The sequence below is a fragment of the Aspergillus uvarum genome (assembly GCF_003184745.1).
Source record: "Aspergillus uvarum CBS 121591 unplaced genomic scaffold BO82scaffold_38, whole genome shotgun sequence".
Lineage (NCBI taxonomy): Eukaryota > Fungi > Ascomycota > Eurotiomycetes > Eurotiales > Aspergillaceae > Aspergillus > Aspergillus uvarum.
In genome coordinates this window covers 102,267-122,332 of record NW_020291335.1, presented here as the reverse complement: position 1 = coordinate 122,332, position 20,066 = coordinate 102,267, and the positions used below count along the sequence as shown (strand labels likewise).

Below are 20,066 nucleotides of genomic sequence, written 5' to 3'. Positions count from 1 at the left end.
CCTCCCCACTCCCCGCCCCAATCCGTCACACTTAGAGCTTCCTTCCCGGAATCTTGTGACCGAAAGAGATCAGTTGTTTTGCCCTAGATTGGGACCCGCGTTCATTCGTATTCCATAATCTCTTCAAACAGGACCACCGAGATCCTGAAAGCCGCCAGTAGATACGGCGGGAGCTCTTTGAAACGGTTCGTCCTGCTGGGTAGTGCCGTTTCCGTCCTCAATTCGTTTGAAGATCTATCCAAGGAGGAGAAGCCATATACCGAGAAGGATTGGAACCCGGTAAGTATAGTGCCGGGTGGTACAATAGAGATCTTGCTTCCACAGGGCTGATATGTTAATGACTGTGTATAGGTCACCGCCGAACAAGCCATTGAGCGCAACGACCCCGTGCTGGGATACAACGTCTCCAAGACGCGGGCCGAAGCAGCCGCGTGGGGGTTTGTGACGAAGGAGTCGCCGCAGTTTGACCTGGTGGTCATCAACCCGGACGTGATCACGGGCCCAATGCTGCATCCCATCTCCGGGCCCCAATCGGTCAACGAAACCAATCAGTTCGCCATCAAGAGTTTCATCGACGGGACCCACCTGCAAATTGAAGGGGTGACGTTCCCATTCTATCATTCTGTGGGTTCCTGCCCCGAGCTTTCATTTTCTCACCCCTGTCGTAAGGCGAGTCGCTTGACTGACTCACCGCTTGGCATCGATAACACAGGTGGATGTTCGCGACGTCGCGCAGAGCCATGTGGATGCGCTGACAAACCCGGCAGCGGCGGGCCAGCGGATCCTGCTCATCTCCGGCCTCCTCAGCCCGCAGTTAGTTGTCAATATCATCCGGAAGAACTTCCCCGCCCTCAGTGATCGAGTCCCCGCGGGGGACCCCTCGCAGACCTTGCCCCCTGGGGTTCACCCCACCGGGTGGGATATGACGGTCAGTCTGGATATTCTGTCCAAGGGCTCGCCGCAGGGGAGATGGAACTATATCGACCTCGAGACGAGTGTGACGGACACGGTTAAGTCGATGCTGGAGCATAAGGTCCTTTGAGTACGCTGCTCGTGCTCTTCGTACTGTAGCTGATTATCTTAACCTATATGTGACGGAGAACAAATAAGGTGCGGAATAAAAGTCCTGATCCACTGCTTCGCTGCATCCATTCTTTTTTATGATCCCGGACTCAGGATTCTGTCGTCACGCCTTAGAGTAGAAGAAGGTAGTCTGTACCCCCTCCTGTGTTATTAGGCTAAGAACACTACTGCCACCTATTCTTATACATATAGTAAAACTCATACTGCCTGATATATGACTACATTGCGGAAATGATAACATAGCGTTTTAAAACTAAATGTAAAAATTTAAAACCTACTATGAGTCTAAGTATCTTTAACATCATTTTACGGCCTCGGGGTCGTCAACCCTAACTACCGGTACAACCCAATTGAGAACTAGCGTCGTAGAATTTATCTTTCGGGCAAAGCAAAAAAAGAAAGGGGGAAACACAAGACCAAAGAACGAAAAGCGCTATTCAACCCCATTCTACAATATATACAAGAAGACACAATGTTTCTAAGCGCAGACAGTCAAAGGCACCGCATAGTCAGCAATGACTGTAGGATGAAGGGCATCCTCAGATCGGTCGGTGGCCTTGCGCGTCGCCCAGCGGCTCACCGCGGCGGTCACCGCGTCGGCGCCGGCGGGCTCACTCAGATCGATCGGGGCCAGTCCGGTCCCCATCTGGCACATCTGAATGCACGCCGCCACGGCCGCCAATCCGAAGTCATACTGGTTGATGCGGGGCACCAGGGCCCCGGAAACCTTGCCCGCCAGGATATCGCGGCAGAGGAAGGGCTCCTAGCACAGCGGGCGGGCCAGGCCAACCCCATCCAGCGTCTCGAGACCCTTGAGCATCCCCTTGGCGGACCGGAAGCCTCCAGTCAAATACGCCTTGGTCTTGCTCAACGAGGAGGCAATCATCTGGGCGAAATCGAGGAAGAACTGTTGGGGAAAGACAGGAGCACGTTAGCTATGTCTTCCCAAAAGGGGGATGGTTAGATGAAGGATGTAGATCACTTACGGCCTCCCGTCGCTTGGTCGAATCGCGCTTGTTGGACTCATCGTCCATCTTCCAGTTCTCGTACGTGCCGCCGGAGAGCTCGATGAAGTCGAAGCGGTGATCCTCCAGGGTCCGGCACAGCTCGCGGGCCTCCGCGGGCTGGAAGCCGTTCGGCTGGAACTCCACGCTGTTGACCTTGACGCCGATGATGAAGCCGGGCCGGACGCGCGCGGCGATGGCTTCGCGGATCTCAGGATCAGCCGCATGCGGTTGGCGAGGCTGCCTCCGTAGCGGTCCGTCCGGCGGTTGGTCGTCTCAGAGAGGAATTGGCTCAGCAAGTAGCCGTGGGCTGCGTGGAGCTGGATCCCATCAAACCCGGCCTGGTCCAGGAATTCGGCCGCGTGGACGAAGCCCTCAATCACCTCGCGGATGTCCGTCTTCGTGGCGGCGCGGGGCACCCCGTAGGTGTTGCCAAGCACCTCGCCCGCCAACTGGATCTCACTGGAGCTGATGGGGTGGGGCTGCAGGTGGTAAGGGGTCTGGCGACCGGGATGGCTCACCTGTGCCACGACCAGAGACCCCTTCGCCGTCGCGCCGGCGGCCAGCTTGTGGTACTGCTCGAATCGCTCCCCGTGGAACGGGGCGTCCGCGGGAATGATCAGGTTGCCTTCGGTTTCGAGTTGCTGCGGGTGGATCATCACGTTGCCGGTGAGAATCAGGCCGATTTCCCCTTGGCCCCAGACCTTTTATGCCCCGATCAACTCTTCAGAGGGAATCCCCCGGGCTGCGAGATTATTTTCCGACCACGAAGCCAGCCGCTCACTCATGGCGCCTTTGAGGAACCGGTTGGGGGCCGTCCGCTTGGAGAAAGGGAATTCCAGAGGACGTCCCAGCAAGGAGGCATCGACGGGCTGTCCGGCTCGCGACATGCTTGATGTCGGACTAGATGAATGGGGGTAAAATGAGAGGAGATATGTGGGATGTATTCAGTTCAAGGAGGCAATGACTTTTGATCAGTGTCCCTGGCTTGAGACTCTGTTGTGAATCTGTTGCTTGTGAATTGCGACCGCAGACAGAGGATGGTTCGATCTATTATTTATCCTGTAGTGTACTTGCTGAAAGCGGCGATCTAGTACTTTACTAAGTATCTGTGTATGTATATCATCTTGGCCACGAAAACGGACCCATGATAAATACTTCACGGAGGCATACGGAGGCGGGAGGCGTATGGAGGCGGGAGGCGTATGGAGGCGGGAGGCGTACGGAGGAACTCGATTTAAGGTTACGGAATTACGCATCGAGTCGCGATACGTATAATTATAGTGTTCTATGCTATGCTTAGGGTTACCGAGATGCGAGATGTGGGGACACGTCGGAATTAGGAAGCTCGGAATAAGAGTTTCAACGCCACTGCCACCCCACCGACTGGCTCCGACCGGAACAAGCACTTATACGAAACTGTGCGAGGAGATTTACTCCTAATCCCGGGGTGGAGAGATTCTTGGGATTTGAATTGGATCAGGAATGCGACCGAATATGACTGACTAATCATGAGAAGACTTGAGCAATCGTCACATGTAGCCAAGTGATGTCCTCGAAGGTGGTTCAGGTCAAATAGCAGCACAGGCTACTCTTAGTAGGTCAGAGTATACGTAGTATATCTCGCGCACGTGTTCAATGAATGTCTAGTCTCAATATGAGAAGGGTATAACAATCATACCTTTCCCCTATCCCATCCTCATCCCGACGCTGCCGCCAACAGTGAGCCCCCGAAAATGGAACCATCAACACCATCAACACCACAGACCCATATCCCTTCACGCCAAGTTCCTGCCACTGAGTCCCTCGGCTCGCCTGGGCTGCGCCGGTGCTGGTCTTTACATGATGGATATGCATGTTGTCCCCCCAAGGAATCGAGCAGCCCTTCTAGGACCGAGGCAGATTACTCAGAGAGCTTTGTAGTAGACTGGGATCCAGACAACCCTAGTAATCCGCGGAACTTCAATGTGATCCGGAAATGGCTGATCGTGATTCTTGTATCACTGGGGTCTATGTGCGTGTAAGGACCTCCCCGCACCCCTTTAAAAATCGAAGGAGGGTCTTAAAATGCTTACTGGTGTGGTTTCGGGACTAGCACTTGCACCTCATCGATCTACACCACGACCTATGCGCAAATCACCCACCAATTCCACTGTTCACAGATCGTGGCTACCTTGGGACTCTCCTTCTTCATCTGGGGGCTGGGTCTGCTCATCCCCTTCTTCCAGGCCCTCCCTGTGGCTTCGCTTCGATCGCTGGCGTTGTCTAATGTGGTAGGATTCGGTCCGCTTGTCCTAGGTCCCCTGTCCGAGGTAAGGGAAATGAGATCCGACCTTGAAACCTCCAACCGAGTTCCTGCCTTTTGTCTTGTTCTAACCATTTGTTCCAATCCATCAAATACTACCAGTTCTATGGACGTCGGCCGATTTACCTCTTTTCACTGCTGTTCTTCCTCATCTGGCTCATCCCGTGTGCTGTGGCAACCAATATCCAAACGTTGATTATCGGTCGGTTTTTCAGCGGGTTCGCAGGGAGTGCCTTCTTGAGCGTGGCTGGGGGCACCGTGGCGGATTTATTCACCCGGCAAGAGCTGGCAGCCCCCATGATGCTATACACCGCTAGTCCCTTCGTTGGGCCTGAGATTGGACCTCTGTAAGTTGGGTTCTGGATACGTTGGTTATGCTTGCAGGCTGACCGTGGCAACAAGACTTGGTGGGTTTGTTAACCAGTACACCACTTGGTAAGAATCATTTGCATTAACATACCGATCGCTCGTCCATTCACCGTAGCCCACCTAAGACGGACTTTGACGAGAATCGTGCTCACCAAGAATCCAGGCGTTGGTCATTTTACCTTTTGATGGGCTGGGTTGGCGCGTTGCTCGTGTCGATATTTTTCGTCGTGCCGGAAACATATCACCCGATGTAGAATCCAACTTTCCCTCAACCCTAGACTTCCTTTGCTGCAGGTCTGACCGTTTTTTTCTCCTTTGCTCTAGACTCCTCCAACAGATAGCCTCCGCTCGTCGCAAAGAGCTGGGCGACGATCGGTGGAAGAGTCCACTCGACAAGAAAACGCAGAGCGTGGCTGCTAGCATCAAACAGTCGATCTATCGCCCAATTCTCCTCCTAACCCTCGAGCCAATGTGCTTGAGCCTGTGTATCTTCTCTGCGATCCTCCTGGGAATCCTGTACCTGTTCTTCGGGGCCTTCCAGATTGTCTTCGGGAATGTCTACGGGTTCTCACTCTGGCAACGGGGCTGTAGCTTTCTGGGGCTTCTGGTGGGCATGGTTCTGGCCATCCTGACGGATCCCTTCTGGCGGTGGAACTATGCCCGCCTGGAACGGGTGCATTTGACAAAGTCGCAATCGGGCTCAATGGCAACGGAGTCTGAGTCTCAATATCAGCCGGAATGGCGACTTCCGCCTGGTATGTACAAACAGCCACGGCAATCTCCTGCTTCTTGCATCACGTCAGATCTGATCCTGTTCCAGCGATCGTCGGCGCCCCTTAAGTCACGGCGGGATTATTCATCTTCGCGTGGACGGTCTATCCTCGAGTCCACTGGATTGGCCCGATCATCGGCAGTGGTATCTTCGGCGCAGGGTACGTACAGAACAGTGCATCACCATCGAGCGTTTTTAATGGATGATGGCCAGAACGATCTTGGTCTACTCAGGCATCTTCACTTTCCTGGTAGATGCATACCCCTCCTACGCGGCTAGCGCCCTTGCTGCCAACAGCTTTGCCCGGTCTGCATTCGCCGGTGTCTTCCCATTGTTCGGTGTTCAGAGTGCGTTCATCCATATCCCTTTCACCATCCTCATAGTACCTGCTAGGCGTTCACTATCTCTCTAGACTATTGCTAATAACTGGCCGAGACTTGGTGGGCAGTGTATAACCGCCTGGGCTACCATTGGGCTACGAGTCTGCTAGCGTTCCTGACCCTCGCTATGATCCCATTCCCGTAAGTGAACGACTTATATCCATTCATGTGCTCGTATGGTCAGGGGCATTCACTAACCAAATCGATGTCGGCAACCAGCTACTTGTTTTTTCGGTATGGCTCGCGGATTCGACAAAAGAGCCGGTTCTCGACCGCCAGTGGCTGACTGGTTTTGCGGTGTTATCCATTGATCTTCGAGGGGAGGGGGGTTATAGAACTTGAAAGCTGGAAATTATTGCCGTCGATCATTGTATATGATAGAATCAACTTGTTGGACGCGTTGTCTCGCGCTCTCTCTTTGGCTATGTGTGGCTTGTTGTGATATTTTTCTTGTCAGCAATAGAGAGCTCATTGCCGAACATCATTCATTCTGTTCCCCGCGTACTACCTGTCCGCTAGCACCGCCGGTACTATCATGCTCTTGCCGTCGGCCCATGCCTTGACCAACAAGTTACGAATATCATTCAGGTTAAACATGGAAGGTAACAGATGATATGATTTATGGCAGAACACACGAAGGGCAATTGCAAATTATCAGGAGTCGTCCACCGCAACATGGGCAATTGGGAATTGATGAATACTGGACTTTGACTCTTTACTCCAAATGGGTGATAAATGCAAAAGAGGAAGTGGAAGAAGATAGAGGGAAAAAGAAAAGGGGAAAAAAAAAGTAATAGCATGTCCTGGTTTCGATCCAGGGTCCTCCGGGTTATGAGCCCGGCGCTCTTCCCCTGAGCTAACATGCTTGGGTTGATATTAGACCAGAGATTTTGTGTTATATGATTCAATTCAAACAAATATCGCTGCATCTTTTCTCCTCAGTATCTCAACAGCCATTTCAAATTATCTTCGGCGATTGCAAGGCTGGGCATGTTCTTGGAAGTGAATTCTTATGTTTCTTGTTGCTGCCTTGAAAACTCTTTATGCCAAGACGGCTGGTGGAACGTTTGCTGTGTCGATGAACATTAAATTCTTGGTGCCCGGTTCCAAATATATACAGCAGCTTTGCAAGGCCAAAGAGAAAAGATGAAGACTCAACTAATACGTTGGATGGTCAATTGGAACAAGACAGGACAAAAAAGCAGCAAGACAATAAGAAGAATACTATGCTAAGTGACATCAAAGTCACGCAACGTCGTTAACAATTGAGTTGCGGGTGGCTGCCTAAGGCGGGGATTATGTAATGGGGAGAGTCAGCGCAGGCAGACCCTTGCGATATGCTTCTGATTTGTCATGACTCCTGATGTTACGTCCATTGCAAATATACGCCTTGAAATCACTGCAGATTGAGTCAAGAACCGAGACAGGAATTCTAGTTACAGATCAGTGGTTGGTAACCTCACCCCTACTGCTCGAACGGTGCCCTAAGTTATGCTGGACGGTCTCAGTCACCCTACCGTACAGTACATTACTACGACTTACACCGGAGAGTTTCCCCAGCATGAATCAACAGACTGCCCAGCTGCGTAAGTACCTTTGCCAGTTTCGACAGCACAGCGATACTAATCGAAACCCCAGCTATGACCGGTGAGGAGGACCACGTGGAAGCGGTCGATCCAGCTCTGCTCCGTGCCGATCCTTCGTCTTTCAACGCCTATGACTGGATAAACCCCCAATACCTGAACGCTTATCCTGATCAGCCTTCGCCTTCTATAGCAGAGTTGGGCCTCGACCGCCCGCTCACTGCATTGCCGCCAAGTGGGCAATTAAACGACCATTCACTATCAGCTCTCCCCCACATGTTCGCCGCCGCTCCTGAGTTCCAAAAATGGGCCGGGCTAAGCGATTCTTGTCGAAATGATGATTATCTGCGCTCAACTAGAGCAGCTTTTCCTGCTACGGATCCTTCTCCTGCCAGCCCGAGTCGGCAACTCCCTCGTCGTCGAAGTCGTTACCTGACCCGTCAATCCGGAGCGCAAGCGGGCCCAATTGTGATTCCGAATGCCGGCAGCGACCTGAACCCGATGGAAAGATGGCGGAACTCACCCCCGGAGGAAGAGCCAGCCTTGATACCAGACATCCTTGATGCGCTGAAGACGGCCCCAAGCGAGCCCGAGAACATCAGTCCCAACGCAGCGGGAGGCAATAGCCACGCATTCCGCCAGTACCGACGAGCCGCGTCGACCACCAGCGGCGAGTCCAGCGCATCGTCGCGGGACTCCCAGCAATCAGGCCGGTCAACCTCATCCGCAGCGGACCGTCTAGGAGTCCAAGGCCCTGGCAGCAGGGTCCGGAAGGGCAAAACCGCCCCTCGTAGGAAGCAGACCACCAAGGCCACCACCACCAGCTCTACCCAGGCCCTGCGCCGCTACTGCTGCACCTTCTGCTGCGATCGCTTTAAGAGCAAGTACGACTGGGCGCGCCACGAAAAATCTTTGCATGTTACTCTGGAAGCATGGTACTGCGCCCCCTTCGGCACGACCACTCCCTCTGCCACCGCGCCGGAAACCATGCTGTGCGCCTTCTGCGGCGCCCCCGACCCGGACGCCGCCCATCTGAGCGACCACGATGCCACCGCGTGCGAAACTAAGCCCGGCACGCGCCGCTCCTTCCGTCGCAAGGATCACCTCATGCAGCACTTGCGCCTCGTCCACCACATCCTCCCCACCAAGGGGGGCGGTGGGCCCCCGGACCTCGAGCGCTGGAAGATCGGCCAGTCAGCCATCACCTCGCGCTGCGGGTTCTGCGACGCCCGGTTGCACAGCTGGGAGGAGCGCGTCGAGCACCTGGCGGAGCATTTCCGGTGCGGCCAGACCATGGCGGACTGGCGCGGCGAGCATGAGTTCCCCGCGGACTTCGCGGCGCTGGTCGCCAACGCCCTGCCGCCGTATCTGCTGGGGTCCGAGTCGCGCAGCGTCATCCCGTTCTCCGCGACCAGCTGCGAGGTCCAGGACCACTTGGCGCAGATCTCGTCGCGGGCACGATGGAGCGAGGCCGACCAGCAGGCGGCGCGCGAGATCGTCGCCCCCGCCGTGCCGAGCGTGGCGCCGCCGCTGCAGGCGATGGCGCCCGGGGTGGCGTCCGATCAGCTGAGCTCGTTCACCCAGGTGCTCACCCTGCATCTGAGTCGGTTCGCCCGCGAGCAGATGCGGAAGGGAGTCGTGCCCACGGATGAGATGTTCCAGCGGGAGTCTCGGCGGGTGCTGTACGATTCGGACGATACGTGGAATCAGACGGTGGCGGATAATCCCGAGTGGTTGGCGGCGTTTAAAGGGTGTCACTGTGAGAAGAATGGGGAGGGAGAGGGAGAGGCGGAGGCTGGTGTAGAGGAGACCTGTTAGTTCTGGGACGTGGACACTGTGTAGGTTCTTTCATGGCTCAGTTGTGTATTTAGCTTTGGGAATGATGGTTGAGGTTGCAGACACCACAGATGGACTTTTGGTCGGCCTTGGATGGAGGGTTCGACAGGATATCGGAGGTCTATAAACTCTCGCCATCTCTAATCGTATACCATGAGAGTACAATTGAATTGGTTGAGGTATGAAGGGCGTAGTTTTGACATAGGGCGTGTAAAAATCCCTTGACAGGGCGTAGGGCGTAGGGCGTGATTGAACAGACAAAAGCATTGCAAACCTCGGATAGATAACGCAGTGCAAGCTACAAGTCAAATTCAAACCATGTTACGACTTCTCCGTCAATCTCGATTGCCATCGACCCCTAAGCCACTGAGCCGGAGCTATTCGCAGACCGCAATCATGCCATCCAAACTCTCCCCTCCGCAGCCACGAGTCCACGTCCTCGGCCTCGGCAGCATTGGCACCTTCACAGCCCACGGGCTGAACGAGATCCTCCCGACCCCGCCAGCAGTTACGCTCCTCTTGCACCGCGAGACTTTATACGACGAATACATTCGCAGGGGCAGCCGAACCACCCTGCACACCGTCAGCGGCCAGACCACCCACCACCGGGCCTACGACCTCGAGATCTACAACCCGACCACTCGCGCCTGGCACAGTCCACCCCCCTCGAACGATCCAGCAACCAGCCCCATCGCCCACCTGATCGTCACCGTGAAAGCCACGCAGACCGTCGCCGCCCTCCGCCCTTTGCAGCAGCGCCTGACCCCGTCCTCGACGATCCTCTTCCTCCAGAACGGCTGCGGCATGATCGACGAGGTGAACGAGCACCTCTTTCCAGACCCCGCCACCCGACCAAATTACATCGTCGGCGTGATCTCCCACGGCGTCACCCTGAGCACCCCGTTCGAGGTCACGCACACCGGCGCCTCCGCTATCTCACTAGGGAAAGTCCCTCGCCCGGCCAGCCAATCCCCAGACCCCGCCAAAGAGACAGCGTCAGGGGAAGACTACCTTCTCGACGCCCTTCCAACCTCCCCCCTCCTCACAGCGACTACCTACCCCACCTACGCCGAGATCCTGCAAATTCAACTCGAAAAACTGGCCGTCAACGCCTTCTGCAACCCCGTCTGCGCGCTGCACAACGCCCAGAACAAGTTCCTGTTCACCCAGCCCGCGCTGCGCCGCGCCGTGCTAGACGAGATATCCGCCATCGTGCCGCGACTGCCCGAGTTGTGGGGTGTCGAGGGCGTGGCGGCGCGGTTCGCGCTGGACCGGTTGGAGGACACGGTTAATGGGGTGTTGGAGCGGACGCGGGAGACAACGTGTTCGATGGTGGTAGACTTGCGGTGCGGGCGCGAGACGGAGGTCAGGTTTATTAATGGGTATTGGGTAAGGAGAGGGGGGGAGGTAGGCGTTGAGGTTGCGGTGAATGAGGGGCTGATGGCCGCTGTTTTGGAGAGGGGGAGGCCGGCTTCCCGGGGGAGAACCCCCGGACCCCCCTTTCTTTCAGCTCCCCAGTAAACCTCAACCCGAAGCCCCAGAATACAGGAATACAGGTTACCGGGAAGCTGAAAGAAAGGGGGGTCCGGGGGTTCTCCCCCGGGAAGCCCTATTCTCGGATTGGGAATGAGGTTTGCTGGAAAATCGAAAGCCGGGGAGGAACGTGGGGTTAGGTTGTTTGAAGAATGTGCTTTCTGGACAATAGTGTGAACATACTCTTTCTATTAGCACATAGTCAGTTCTAGAAGTATATTTGCTCATGTGATAGGGGTTCGGAATCTGGGGATGATGTAGGTGGACTTTGTTGAAGGTTGGGTGGGGAGAGAGGGACTTGCTGTATGTTGGGACTGCACTTTGATGCAAGCTGTTCTGGTAGAGCGGAATCGAGGACTCAACGCAAGAAATTGACAGTCCATCTAGGCTATGTTGAGCGATATCTGATTGTTCTGTTTGAAATGAGCAGAGAATTCAGACGCCGAATGAAAATCTATAAACATAGAGGTCCCCCAAAAGCTCCTGATGCACACAGCATATCGCAGTTCCCCCGCTATAGCTGACAGGGTCGTCTGCTTCCCAAAGGTACATAATAACATTGAAAACTATTATCATTATATATACTCATTCATTCTTACCCACCTTACTAGATATGACCTAGAAATCCTGCTTCAGCCTGTCCACCGGAGGCAAAACGCCTTCCTTCTCTAGCACCGCCAACGTCTCCTCCAGCTCCTCCCACGTATCCGCATACCCGGTCCAACCCAACTTCCTCGCTTTACTCATCGTCCCCACGCAGCTCCAGTCCCTCCCCAACACGAACGTCAAGAAGTCCCAGGTGGCTTTCTCCCACGCCTTCTGATCGAGGCCATAGGTATCCCGTAACTTGCCCCACGCCACATTGACATCCTCCCTCCTTGCCCACTTCTCCGGATCGACCTGCAGAAACAAGGTCGGCGATCCCTCCGCCCGGACTCCGATCGCCTGCTCCTGCTCCGTGATCGGATGCGGATTCTCCATCCGCACCGTCGTCGCCTCATAGTCTCCGAACCCGGCGGAGTCGGGCCCGCCGCCCCCGGGGAACATGGGGATGGGGAGCGTGCAGCCGAACCGCTTAGCCAGCCGCGGCCACAGGTTCTGGAAGCTCTCGGTGTCGCCGTTCATCACGTTGAAGAGGTTATTGCCCGCGTGCGGGGCGGTCGCCGCCCACAGACAGAATTTTGCGTGCAGATTCGCCGAGGTCCAGGTGTTGAAGGCGAAGTAATTCGCCTTGCAGCCCGGGTAGGGCAGCAGGGCGCCCGGGAGCGCCTTGCTGACGGCGCAGTACAGTCCCAGCGCGGTGGCCTCGTTCATGAAGTTGCCGCGCGCATACCCCAGCACGTCCTCCGGGAGGGTCACCACCCACTCCCAGCCGCCCTGCGCGGCCGCCTCGGCGAGGATGCGCTCCTGCTCGTAGTAGAAGATTGGGGGCCAGGCGGTGCTGCTGCTGCTCTCCAGCAACGGATCATCCTCCTGCAGCGGCTGCTTGCAATGGCCCAGGTGCACGCCGTAGTGCTTGAAGCCGCAGGTCAGGATGAAGCGCTTCAGGTGGTTGATCGCGCCGGTGCGCTCGAGCGCCCGTAAAAAATTGCGCAGCATGACTGCGTTGACGCGCGTCAGCTCCGCGGGGTCGTCGCGCGCCAGGTAGGCGCAGAAGAAGACGTACTCGGCGCGCACGCCCTGCAGGTCCTTGGCCATGTCCTCGGCCGAGCTCTGCAGGTCCAGCGTCGCGTGCTGCACCTTCGGGCTTGCATACCCGGGGTTGCTGCGCGAGAGAGAGTAGATCTTATCGTATAGGTCGTCTTTGCAGAGATGGTGCACGATGGCACTGCCGGTGATTCCTGGGAGTGGATAGTGAGTTTAGGGTTAGGTTGTCGGGCGGAGATAAGGGGTCATACCGGTCGCTCCAGTGACGATTGCTGAGGGCATTTTTACCGGGGGGAATGTTCCTTAATTCTGCAAGATCGTGGATGAGGGCCGTACTAAATTGCTAGATGGTCGCCATTGGTCTTAAGTACGAGCAATTGTGTATGCTGCGATGGTGCTTCGGGAGTATGACGTTGGAAGTCTCTCATCGCCCACAGGGTTTGCTTCCCCGCAGGCAGTGATATCATCGTTGGCGGAATTAGCCCATGCCATCCGCCACATGTGTCGGGATTAAATCACTTGGTGGGTTCCGAGCGAAAGAAAAGTCAATTGCCAAACGGGTTCGCTTCCTGTCGGCGCCAAGACTGGATTCCCGGAGTTTGCTGCGCCCTTCACGCCCTACAGCTTCGACCCCCACCGATCAGATCCTCCCCATCTTTGACCCACGCAAACCCCTGAGCTATTACTAATGTCTCCGACAATAGGGGTGGGGCTGGAAATCATTTTCCACGCCCCGCAGCTTAGAAATCATCCTAAAAGACAATGCGGAGCCGAATGTTCGAGCACAGCTATACTACCCAGCAACCCTCCCGGGGGACTATAAAAAAGAAGTTGGATCTACAGCCTGAGCATGATGGCGCATGAGATACGCATTCTAATACCCAGAACAAGGAATCTACTATTCACGACAACAACGACACACACACAATGACGAACTGGCCCGATGTTCCCGTCAAGCCCGCTCCGGGCGTCTCCTTCTACACGCCGGCGCAGACTCCCCCCGCGGGCACGGCGCGCAACCCCCAAACCAGCGGAAAGCCCATCCCGAAGCTCTTCCAGCCCTTGACCATTCGGGGTCAAACCTTCCAGAACCGCTTGGGAGTGAGTCTCATCCTCCGCCTACCCACCAGGAGACTGCACCTGGCACAGCTAACTCGCTCCACAGCTGGCACCGATGTGCCAATACAGCGCCGACGACGGCCACATGACCCCCTGGCACACGACACACTACGGAGGGATCGCGCAGCGCGGGCCCGGGATGATGATCATCGAGGCCACGGGGGTCGTCCCGGAGGGCCGCATCACGCCCGGCTGCGTCGGGCTCTGGAAGGACTCGCAGATCGAGCCGATCCGGCAGGTGATCGAGTTTGCGCACAGTCAGGGCCAGAAGATCGGCATCCAGCTGGCGCACGCCGGCCGCAAGGCCTCCACGCTGCCCCCCTGGCTGGGCGGCGGGGTGGCCACCAACGCCGTCGGCGGCTGGACGGACCACGTCATGGCCCCCAGCGCGATCCCCTTCTCCGATGACGGCATCGTACCCCAGGCAATGACTGCGACCGAAATCGAGGAGCTGAAGATGGCCTGGGTGGCGGCCACCAAGCGTGCCCTCGCCGCCGGCGCCGACTTCATCGAGATCCACGCCGCCCACGGCTACCTGCTGTCTAGCTTCCTCAGCCCCTCCTCCAACCAGCGCACGGATCGGTATGGTGGCAGCTGGGAGAATCGGATCCGCCTGCCGCTGGAGATCGCGCAGCTCACGCGCGAGACGGTGGGTGCCGATGTCCCGGTCTTCTTGCGGGTGTCGGCGACGGATTGGAATGAGGCCGAGGCCGGGTGGAAGGGGAATGATACCGTCCGTTTTGCCGAGGCGCTGGCGGCGCAGGGCGCCGTGGATCTGATCGATATCAGCAGCGGGGGCGTTTCGAGCTCGCAGAAGATCAAGGGGGGCCCGGGGTTCCAGGTCCCCTTCGCCGCGGCAGTCAAGAGGGCGGTTGGCCATCGGTTGCTCGTCGCGGCGGTCGGGATGATCAACAACGGCGTTCTGGCGGAGAAGATCTTGAACGAGGATAACCTGGACGTCATCCTGGTCGGACGAGCGTTCCAGCGCGACACCGGCCTGGCGTGGCACTTTGCCAAGGACTTGGACGTGGAGATCGCCATGGCCGCGCAGATCCGCTGGGGGTTCACGAGCTTCCGTAATGCCTCGGAGTACATCCAGCCTAACTCGATGAAGGCATCAATTTTTGATTAAGCTGGCACGTAGCTGGAGGAAGGGTTTTTTGTGCTTTCGAATGCGTTATCATAGACTCGTGTCAGACTATAGACTTTAGAGGACTGGCTTTGGTTGAATATATGCTTGATTCTTTTTTCTCCTTGCTGGCTATGATAGTCACCGCGCCTGTGAGCTTCTGCGTACCTACTCCGCATATACTTAGGTTCAACGACGCGAGCGTTCTTTTGGTTTGATTCGCGATGTTCATGTCACTACCAAGCCCGAGATGGGGACTCGGTTTGTGGAGTCTCACCATTGTGTCTGCGCCCTCACGCCTCCGCTATATTCTCCAGGGCCAAAACATGCTACTGACCAAAGGAAGGGGAGCATCAGGGCTTTCATGGCTGGAAATGACAAGCAGGCCTATGAGGTAGTACTGCGGTGGTCGAGATGAGAACCATAATTATAGGAGAGGTGGAGCCGACCCGTTGTCACCGCCGCCCTAGGACCCTAGGGCGCAGATCCCGGTCGATAGAACCATGGTTCCTGTTCTCTCACTTCACTTCATTTCACTGCCCTTCACTACTCTACTGGACTTTCCTGTACTGTAACCACCACAATCCTACCGCCGCAGGTAGAAATAAAAGTCCCCGCCCTCGACCGCCTTCCCTTCCATGACCCCGGCCACCACATTCTCATCCACGTACCGGAAGTGATCAAACACCGGCCGGTCGTCATAGATCATGACTGTCGACAGAACCCCACGGTACACCATCTCCCGTAACTACCATCGAGGTTCGAATATCAGCATGGGCTGTAGGGCTTGAAAGCCAAGGGGAGTTCGGAACATACAGTAGCACGCCCCCATTGCCCCCAACTGGCTCTCTCGCCGTTCCGGGACACAATCACAGGGTCGACGTCATCCAGGGAGTGAAACTCCTTGCCCACCCAGTGGATCTCCTCCATCTTGGGCCCCGTGGGGTGGCCGGTGTCGCAGAACCCCCCACTCCAGCTGCCGAGGAGCTGTGAGGGTTTGATAGGCGGGAGCTGGTCGAAGAGATCGCTGACTGTCTGCGGGGAGATTTTGCCCTTGGTTTGCGTGAGGACGAGGTATTTTTCGGATGCGCTGAAAGGGTATTGCGTTAGGATTGGGTGGTAGGGAGTATAGCAACAGGCAGGGGGGTTTTCTTACGAGGACATGTTGTGGGTGACTGTTCGTTACTGTGGCTTGCTTGATGGATAGTGGGTTACGCTTCCGTCTGGGTGTAGGACTGGGGGCGTTATATATGCCACCCGTGTAAACTGCATATTACTCAGTCGAGTGTGATTTCAAAGCTTCAAGAAAATTTCTGGAAAGCGTGACGATAACACTCTGGCATGAATGGCGGGGGCTTGGCTTCCATGGTGAGTAACTATGGGGCTCTGCTTAGGAAATGCCGGGCAAACCCCGGCCGGTTCACGCCCTATAGTGCGCCTTACGAGGGACGGGATGCAGTGGCCACTCCGTGTGACCAACGTTCATTAACAACATGTCAAGTGTATGAGGCCGACTGGATTCTGAGGATTGCAGTAAATGACTTAGATCCAAGCTATCCAGATACAACATCAACATCGAAGAACGAAATCGCTCTAAATGGTTGTTTTACCACTAAATACTCCAAGAATCTGATAGACATACTTTTATACATGGCTGTTTGGGTAATTAAACAATGGTGTCAAAACCCTGATTATCTTTTCATCATTTCTTTCCAACTATGCAGGCCCCCTCTTTCTCGGGGACGCACTGTGGATCATCGGAATTAGCAAGCTGGAAGTAGTGGATCGATTCTCGGAATAAGGGTCTCTGCGGGCCTCTCGTGCTAATTCCGTGTTAATTCCGGTACGGAATTAGCACTCGGATATACACCTTTTCCAGTCCCCAGTTCGAGCTGCATGCATGCATGCGGTCATGCCCTGTAATCCCAGACTAGTGCCGAGAGCCGCGGCCACAGGAAAGACCCCTCTCCCAGGAAAGAGGCACGCAAGATGGCGCAAAGTCAACCAGGCGCTCCTGTACAAAGGCTACTCTCTACACTGTCTCACCAGAACAGTCGCATTCACGTCGTTCGGGCCTGTGAGCCTTGTCGGTCTCGGAAGATCAGGTGTAACGGGAGCCACCCCTGCCAGAAATGTGAACAGCATCACCGTCAATGTTTGTATCGGACAGGGAGAGCCAGAAGGAAGAGAGACTCTTCGCGCAAAGAGAACCCAAGACCAGTCAGTTCACGTCCACTTGAAGCTCCCAGCCGGATTCTTGGCGCCACAGACGTGGTGGTGCCTCCTCCTCCTCCTCCTCCTCCACCACCTCCGCCCCAGCCGCAAGTGTTTAGTGACCTGGTTCAATTCAAATTGCACCAGGCCCTACGCGTTGGAATTGGGGTATCCAACCAGGCCACGGGGTCATTTCAATTTTATGGTACGAGATTTTGCGTAAGCCAGTTTGGACCGGCGTAGATGGTGCCTGGGAGCCGGAAGTCCCTAGGTTCCTGATGATTAACGTGTTACTCACAGGCCCTTCGTCACACTTTTGCTTCATTCAAAGGATCTATGAGCGAGTGAAGAGGAACTTCCACCCCAGTGAAGCGCTCCGGCGGAGCTCGACTGTCCCCGAGGCCTTGGAAAAATGGGGCCTGGAGAGGTTTATGTTTTCGAGGGGAACCACCAGCGAAAATGCCCCTTCGTCCCAGACCGATGCTTATTTCCCCCGCGATACGGGCACTTTGTTTATTGAAGCCTACTTCCGCATCATGCATCCTCAAATGCCCCTGTTAGCCTACTCGGAGATCATGGACACCTGGACCAAGCTGTGGGACGCTCCTCAGCCAGGGAAGGTCCAGAGAGACAAGGACCTGCTATACATGGTCCTCGCGATTGGCGCCCGTGTGTCAAGCTACAAAGGAAAGCAGACCGTCGACTGGGTTGATCTGTGGGCCGAGCACTTCTCTACCAAGGCAAACAACTTTGCTATGTACTTCCAAGAACCGAGTTTGAAGGGCACTCACTTCATGCTTCTGAAGGTTGGCGCGACCACACTGCAACTCACCATCCAACGCTAACGTGTGAGCATCCCCAGGCTATGTACGCGCTTCAAATCATGAGGCCCAATGAGGCATATCTGTATTTTGGGTACGCCGCTCGCAATGTCCTGGCTCTGGGCATTAATCGATCACAGGTGACGGATGGCCATAATTTGAGCATGCACCGGCTCCGAGTCACGTTCTGGACCATCTTTGCCAATGAGAAGATCTCGGCCCTCTTCATTGGCCGCCCGTCCAGTCTGTGTGAAGATCAGGTCGACACCGCCTGTCCAGAGGATATTTTCCTACAGAGCATTGCCAGCGCCGAGATCGACAAGCCCGAGTACCTGCGCCCCACGGTCGAGTGCGCTTGGATCCGGGCCGTGGCCAAGATCGGCCGGGTGGCCGACAAAGTGTCGATCGCCACGTACTCCCCGAACTGTATGCGAGAGATCTCGGACGTGTCGAAAACCGAGACGCTCCTGCTGGAGTGCGATGCGAGGTTGAAGTCGATCGCGCAGTCGCTCCCGTCGTATCTTCATTTCTACGACCGCGATCTGCCCATCGGAGAGAGCTGGCAGGAGGTGCAGCGCATCAGCCTGGGGATGATCTACTACCTGACGTGCATGCTCATGCACCGCCCCAGCCTGATGTACGCCACCTTCTTCAACTCGACGGCCGAGGCCGAGAGCAACGCCACGGGACCCGTCAAGATCCGGGAGTCAATCGCCGCCTCGATCAACGCCGCCCGCGGCCTGATTGACCTCGCCCACGACGTCTACTACCGCCGGTTCCCGGATATCCGGTCCGACGGCACGATGGCCACCTTCCTCGCCTCCGCCTGCATCACCCTTCTCTACGATGTCTTGGACCCGCGCACGGCGCAGGAGGACGCCCGGGCGACATTTGCGACGGTGGAGCGTGGGATCCAGTGCCTGGACGAGATCCAGCACGTGGGGCCCCTGACCGGCAAAGTCATCAGTACCGACATCATGAAAATGGCCAAGGAGGCACTGGTTTCCATGGGCGATTTCTTTGGCACCGACTTGGATCTGTTCGACGCTTTTCCATGGTTACTGTACGTGTTCAGCACCGAGGGGTTTCTTTCTCAATCACCTCAGACCTCTTGCATCTTTTCTTGCTTTTCCTTTCCCAGGCTAACAAAAAGAATACTAGCACTAGCGATGCGGACAACCCACCTGTAGAGCCGGTATCGTTGGAGTCCGCCAGACTTGCGAGCCCGGCGAAGCAAGGGATCTCGAATCCAAGCCCCATAAACCTCGACGTGCCTGTCTCGAGCGGGAGCGATATTGATCTATACGGTAATGCCCCGAACACGAACTACCAGTCTTACTGGGTGGCCAATGGGTTCGACACGCAGAACGTCCCCGAGAGTCTGTTTTGACGACTCCCAGCAGCTCTTCCGCCGCTACATCTTGAGGAATAATCCGAGGGCGTTGATCTTATCCAGCTAGTCTTGTCGTGTTTTGACAATCAGTCAATCGGGTACAATAGACCTTCTCGGCCACAGTTCTGCCCCACAGTGTTCATGTGTGATTTCGCCACTTTCGTACCATGAGTATCAAAGGGTGTAAAAGAAGGGCTGTGCAGTACAGAGCAGTCTAAGGGACTAACTTGTGATAGTTCTACTCCAGCTCTTGCTGGGAGGAGATTGCATATGTTTCTCAAAACTTGATTAAAAGTTTGGATCTTCATTTTCTGTTATGGTTTAACTTACTTTGGATCGAATGCTCTCAACAAATACTGTTGGCGGCCCTCACCGCCCCCTCCCCCCGGGTGGTTCTTAGCCCATTCCTCAGATAGCCTTCTGTAACCTAAATTCATCCATCATCCCAGAAAACAGCTTGAAGATAAAGGAAAAGCGAACAGCAGTAGAGACTAATTCTAAAGGGCTGTCTATACTCTATATTCTACTTATAGCTTTAGTTTATATATATATATAAGTATACAGGTGAGCCTGATTATAGTATACTTTTATTTATTTCATATCTTTTTATATCCAGCTATATAGGGCCTTATAATTCTTGTTTTTTTTTTATCTTTTTAGAAAGTTTAACTATATCTATCTACATCTTAAGATGTCTACTATATATATAAATTATAAAACTGATTCTATTATTGCTATTTAGATTTCCATATAGAATTTTCAAAATAAATAATAAGGCTCCAGGTCCTATAGCTCCAATCCAGACTAGAATGCTCAAGTGTTATGTAGAAGTCAGGGAGCCCTTATTAACAGAAAACATGATCAGGCTGGCAGTCCGG

The 20,066-nt window shown here is 55.2% G+C and overlaps 9 protein-coding genes and 1 non-coding gene across 10 annotated transcripts in view; 6 read left to right on the top strand and 4 right to left on the bottom strand.

Annotated features, from left to right (window-relative positions):
* Positions 1-1,248, top strand: part of BO82DRAFT_313238 (NAD dependent epimerase/dehydratase) — a 1,886-nt gene extending 638 nt beyond the window's left edge. Inside the window, exons 3-5 of the mRNA XM_025632469.1 lie at positions 132-279; positions 352-624; positions 713-1,248. Coding sequence (XP_025490460.1) covers positions 132-279; positions 352-624; positions 713-1,042 — 751 coding nt within the window. The 3' untranslated portion in view covers positions 1,043-1,248. The remainder of the gene's footprint in view (positions 1-131; positions 280-351; positions 625-712) is intronic.
* A 313-nt stretch (positions 1,249-1,561) lies between these two features.
* Positions 1,562-2,977, bottom strand: BO82DRAFT_384513 (NADH oxidase; the record flags this gene model as incomplete). Its single annotated transcript, XM_025638112.1, has 5 exons — positions 1,562-1,843; positions 1,874-1,990; positions 2,070-2,235; positions 2,274-2,778; positions 2,872-2,977. The coding sequence occupies 5 exons, from the start codon at positions 2,975-2,977 to the stop codon at positions 1,562-1,564; spliced, it is 1,176 nt and encodes a 391-aa protein (XP_025490459.1).
* Positions 2,978-3,823: 846 nt separating this feature from the next.
* On the top strand, positions 3,824-6,199 carry BO82DRAFT_375727 (MFS transporter; the record flags this gene model as incomplete). Its single annotated transcript, XM_025637489.1, has 10 exons — positions 3,824-4,107; positions 4,183-4,324; positions 4,495-4,739; positions 4,795-4,827; positions 4,925-5,011; positions 5,086-5,516; positions 5,603-5,693; positions 5,747-5,880; positions 5,982-6,054; positions 6,133-6,199. 10 exons carry the CDS (start codon positions 3,824-3,826, stop codon positions 6,197-6,199), a joined length of 1,587 nt encoding a protein of 528 aa, XP_025490458.1.
* Positions 6,200-6,707: 508 nt separating this feature from the next.
* Positions 6,708-6,779, bottom strand: BO82DRAFT_t208. Its single transcript has one exon. It is a non-coding gene; the product is annotated as a tRNA-Met (tRNA).
* A 534-nt stretch (positions 6,780-7,313) lies between these two features.
* Positions 7,314-9,512, top strand: BO82DRAFT_355636 (C2H2-type zinc finger protein). The gene is made up of 3 exons (XM_025635502.1): positions 7,314-7,362; positions 7,422-7,499; positions 7,552-9,512. The coding sequence occupies exons 2-3, from the start codon at positions 7,475-7,477 to the stop codon at positions 9,312-9,314; spliced, it is 1,788 nt and encodes a 595-aa protein (XP_025490457.1). The 5' UTR covers positions 7,314-7,362; positions 7,422-7,474; the 3' UTR covers positions 9,315-9,512.
* Positions 9,513-9,656: 144 nt separating this feature from the next.
* BO82DRAFT_417899 (ketopantoate reductase family protein) lies at positions 9,657-10,856 on the top strand (the record flags this gene model as incomplete). The annotated part of the gene is made up of 1 exon (XM_025640046.1): positions 9,657-10,856. Exon 1 carries the CDS (start codon positions 9,729-9,731, stop codon positions 10,851-10,853), a length of 1,125 nt encoding a protein of 374 aa, XP_025490456.1. The 5' UTR covers positions 9,657-9,728.
* A 479-nt stretch (positions 10,857-11,335) lies between these two features.
* BO82DRAFT_355635 (SDR family oxidoreductase) lies at positions 11,336-12,975 on the bottom strand. Its single transcript, XM_025635501.1, has 2 exons — positions 12,764-12,975; positions 11,336-12,706 (listed from the first exon to the last, which is right to left on the bottom strand). Exons 1-2 carry the CDS (start codon positions 12,792-12,794, stop codon positions 11,484-11,486), a joined length of 1,254 nt encoding a protein of 417 aa, XP_025490455.1. The 5' UTR covers positions 12,795-12,975; the 3' UTR covers positions 11,336-11,483.
* Positions 12,976-13,439: 464 nt separating this feature from the next.
* Positions 13,440-14,890, top strand: BO82DRAFT_384510 (NADH:flavin oxidoreductase/NADH oxidase; the record flags this gene model as incomplete). The annotated part of the gene is made up of 2 exons (XM_025638111.1): positions 13,440-13,613; positions 13,678-14,890. The coding sequence occupies 2 exons, from the start codon at positions 13,440-13,442 to the stop codon at positions 14,761-14,763; spliced, it is 1,260 nt and encodes a 419-aa protein (XP_025490454.1). The 3' UTR covers positions 14,764-14,890.
* A 424-nt stretch (positions 14,891-15,314) lies between these two features.
* Positions 15,315-15,961, bottom strand: BO82DRAFT_393197 (DUF4334 domain-containing protein). Its single transcript, XM_025638657.1, has 3 exons — positions 15,917-15,961; positions 15,577-15,850; positions 15,315-15,508 (listed from the first exon to the last, which is right to left on the bottom strand). Exons 1-3 carry the CDS (start codon positions 15,922-15,924, stop codon positions 15,347-15,349), a joined length of 444 nt encoding a protein of 147 aa, XP_025490453.1. The 5' UTR covers positions 15,925-15,961; the 3' UTR covers positions 15,315-15,346.
* Positions 15,962-16,672: 711 nt separating this feature from the next.
* BO82DRAFT_384509 (Zn(II)2Cys6 transcription factor) lies at positions 16,673-19,637 on the top strand (the record flags this gene model as incomplete). The annotated part of the gene is made up of 5 exons (XM_025638110.1): positions 16,673-16,693; positions 16,741-17,179; positions 17,275-17,780; positions 17,837-18,858; positions 18,957-19,637. The coding sequence occupies 5 exons, from the start codon at positions 16,673-16,675 to the stop codon at positions 19,183-19,185; spliced, it is 2,217 nt and encodes a 738-aa protein (XP_025490452.1). The 3' UTR covers positions 19,186-19,637.
* Positions 19,638-20,066: the final 429 nt, after the last annotated feature.

What these genes read in the sequence shown, in the direction of transcription:
- BO82DRAFT_393197 (XM_025638657.1), bottom strand. An exon ending in GGCAATGGGGGCGTGCTACT is followed by an intron (nt 15,509 to 15,576) that starts GTATGTTCCGAA and finishes CCTCGATGGTAG; the next exon opens with TTACGGGAGATGGTGTACCG.
- BO82DRAFT_355636 (XM_025635502.1), top strand. Translation starts at nt 7,475, where the DNA reads ATGAATCAACAGACTGCCCAGCTGC. An exon ending in TCAACAGACTGCCCAGCTGC is followed by an intron (nt 7,500 to 7,551) that starts GTAAGTACCTTT and finishes TCGAAACCCCAG; the next exon opens with CTATGACCGGTGAGGAGGAC.
- BO82DRAFT_355635 (XM_025635501.1), bottom strand. Translation starts at nt 12,794, where the DNA reads ATGCCCTCAGCAATCGTCACTGGAGCGACCG. An exon ending in AATCGTCACTGGAGCGACCG is followed by an intron (nt 12,707 to 12,763) that starts GTATGACCCCTT and finishes ATCCACTCCCAG; the next exon opens with GAATCACCGGCAGTGCCATC.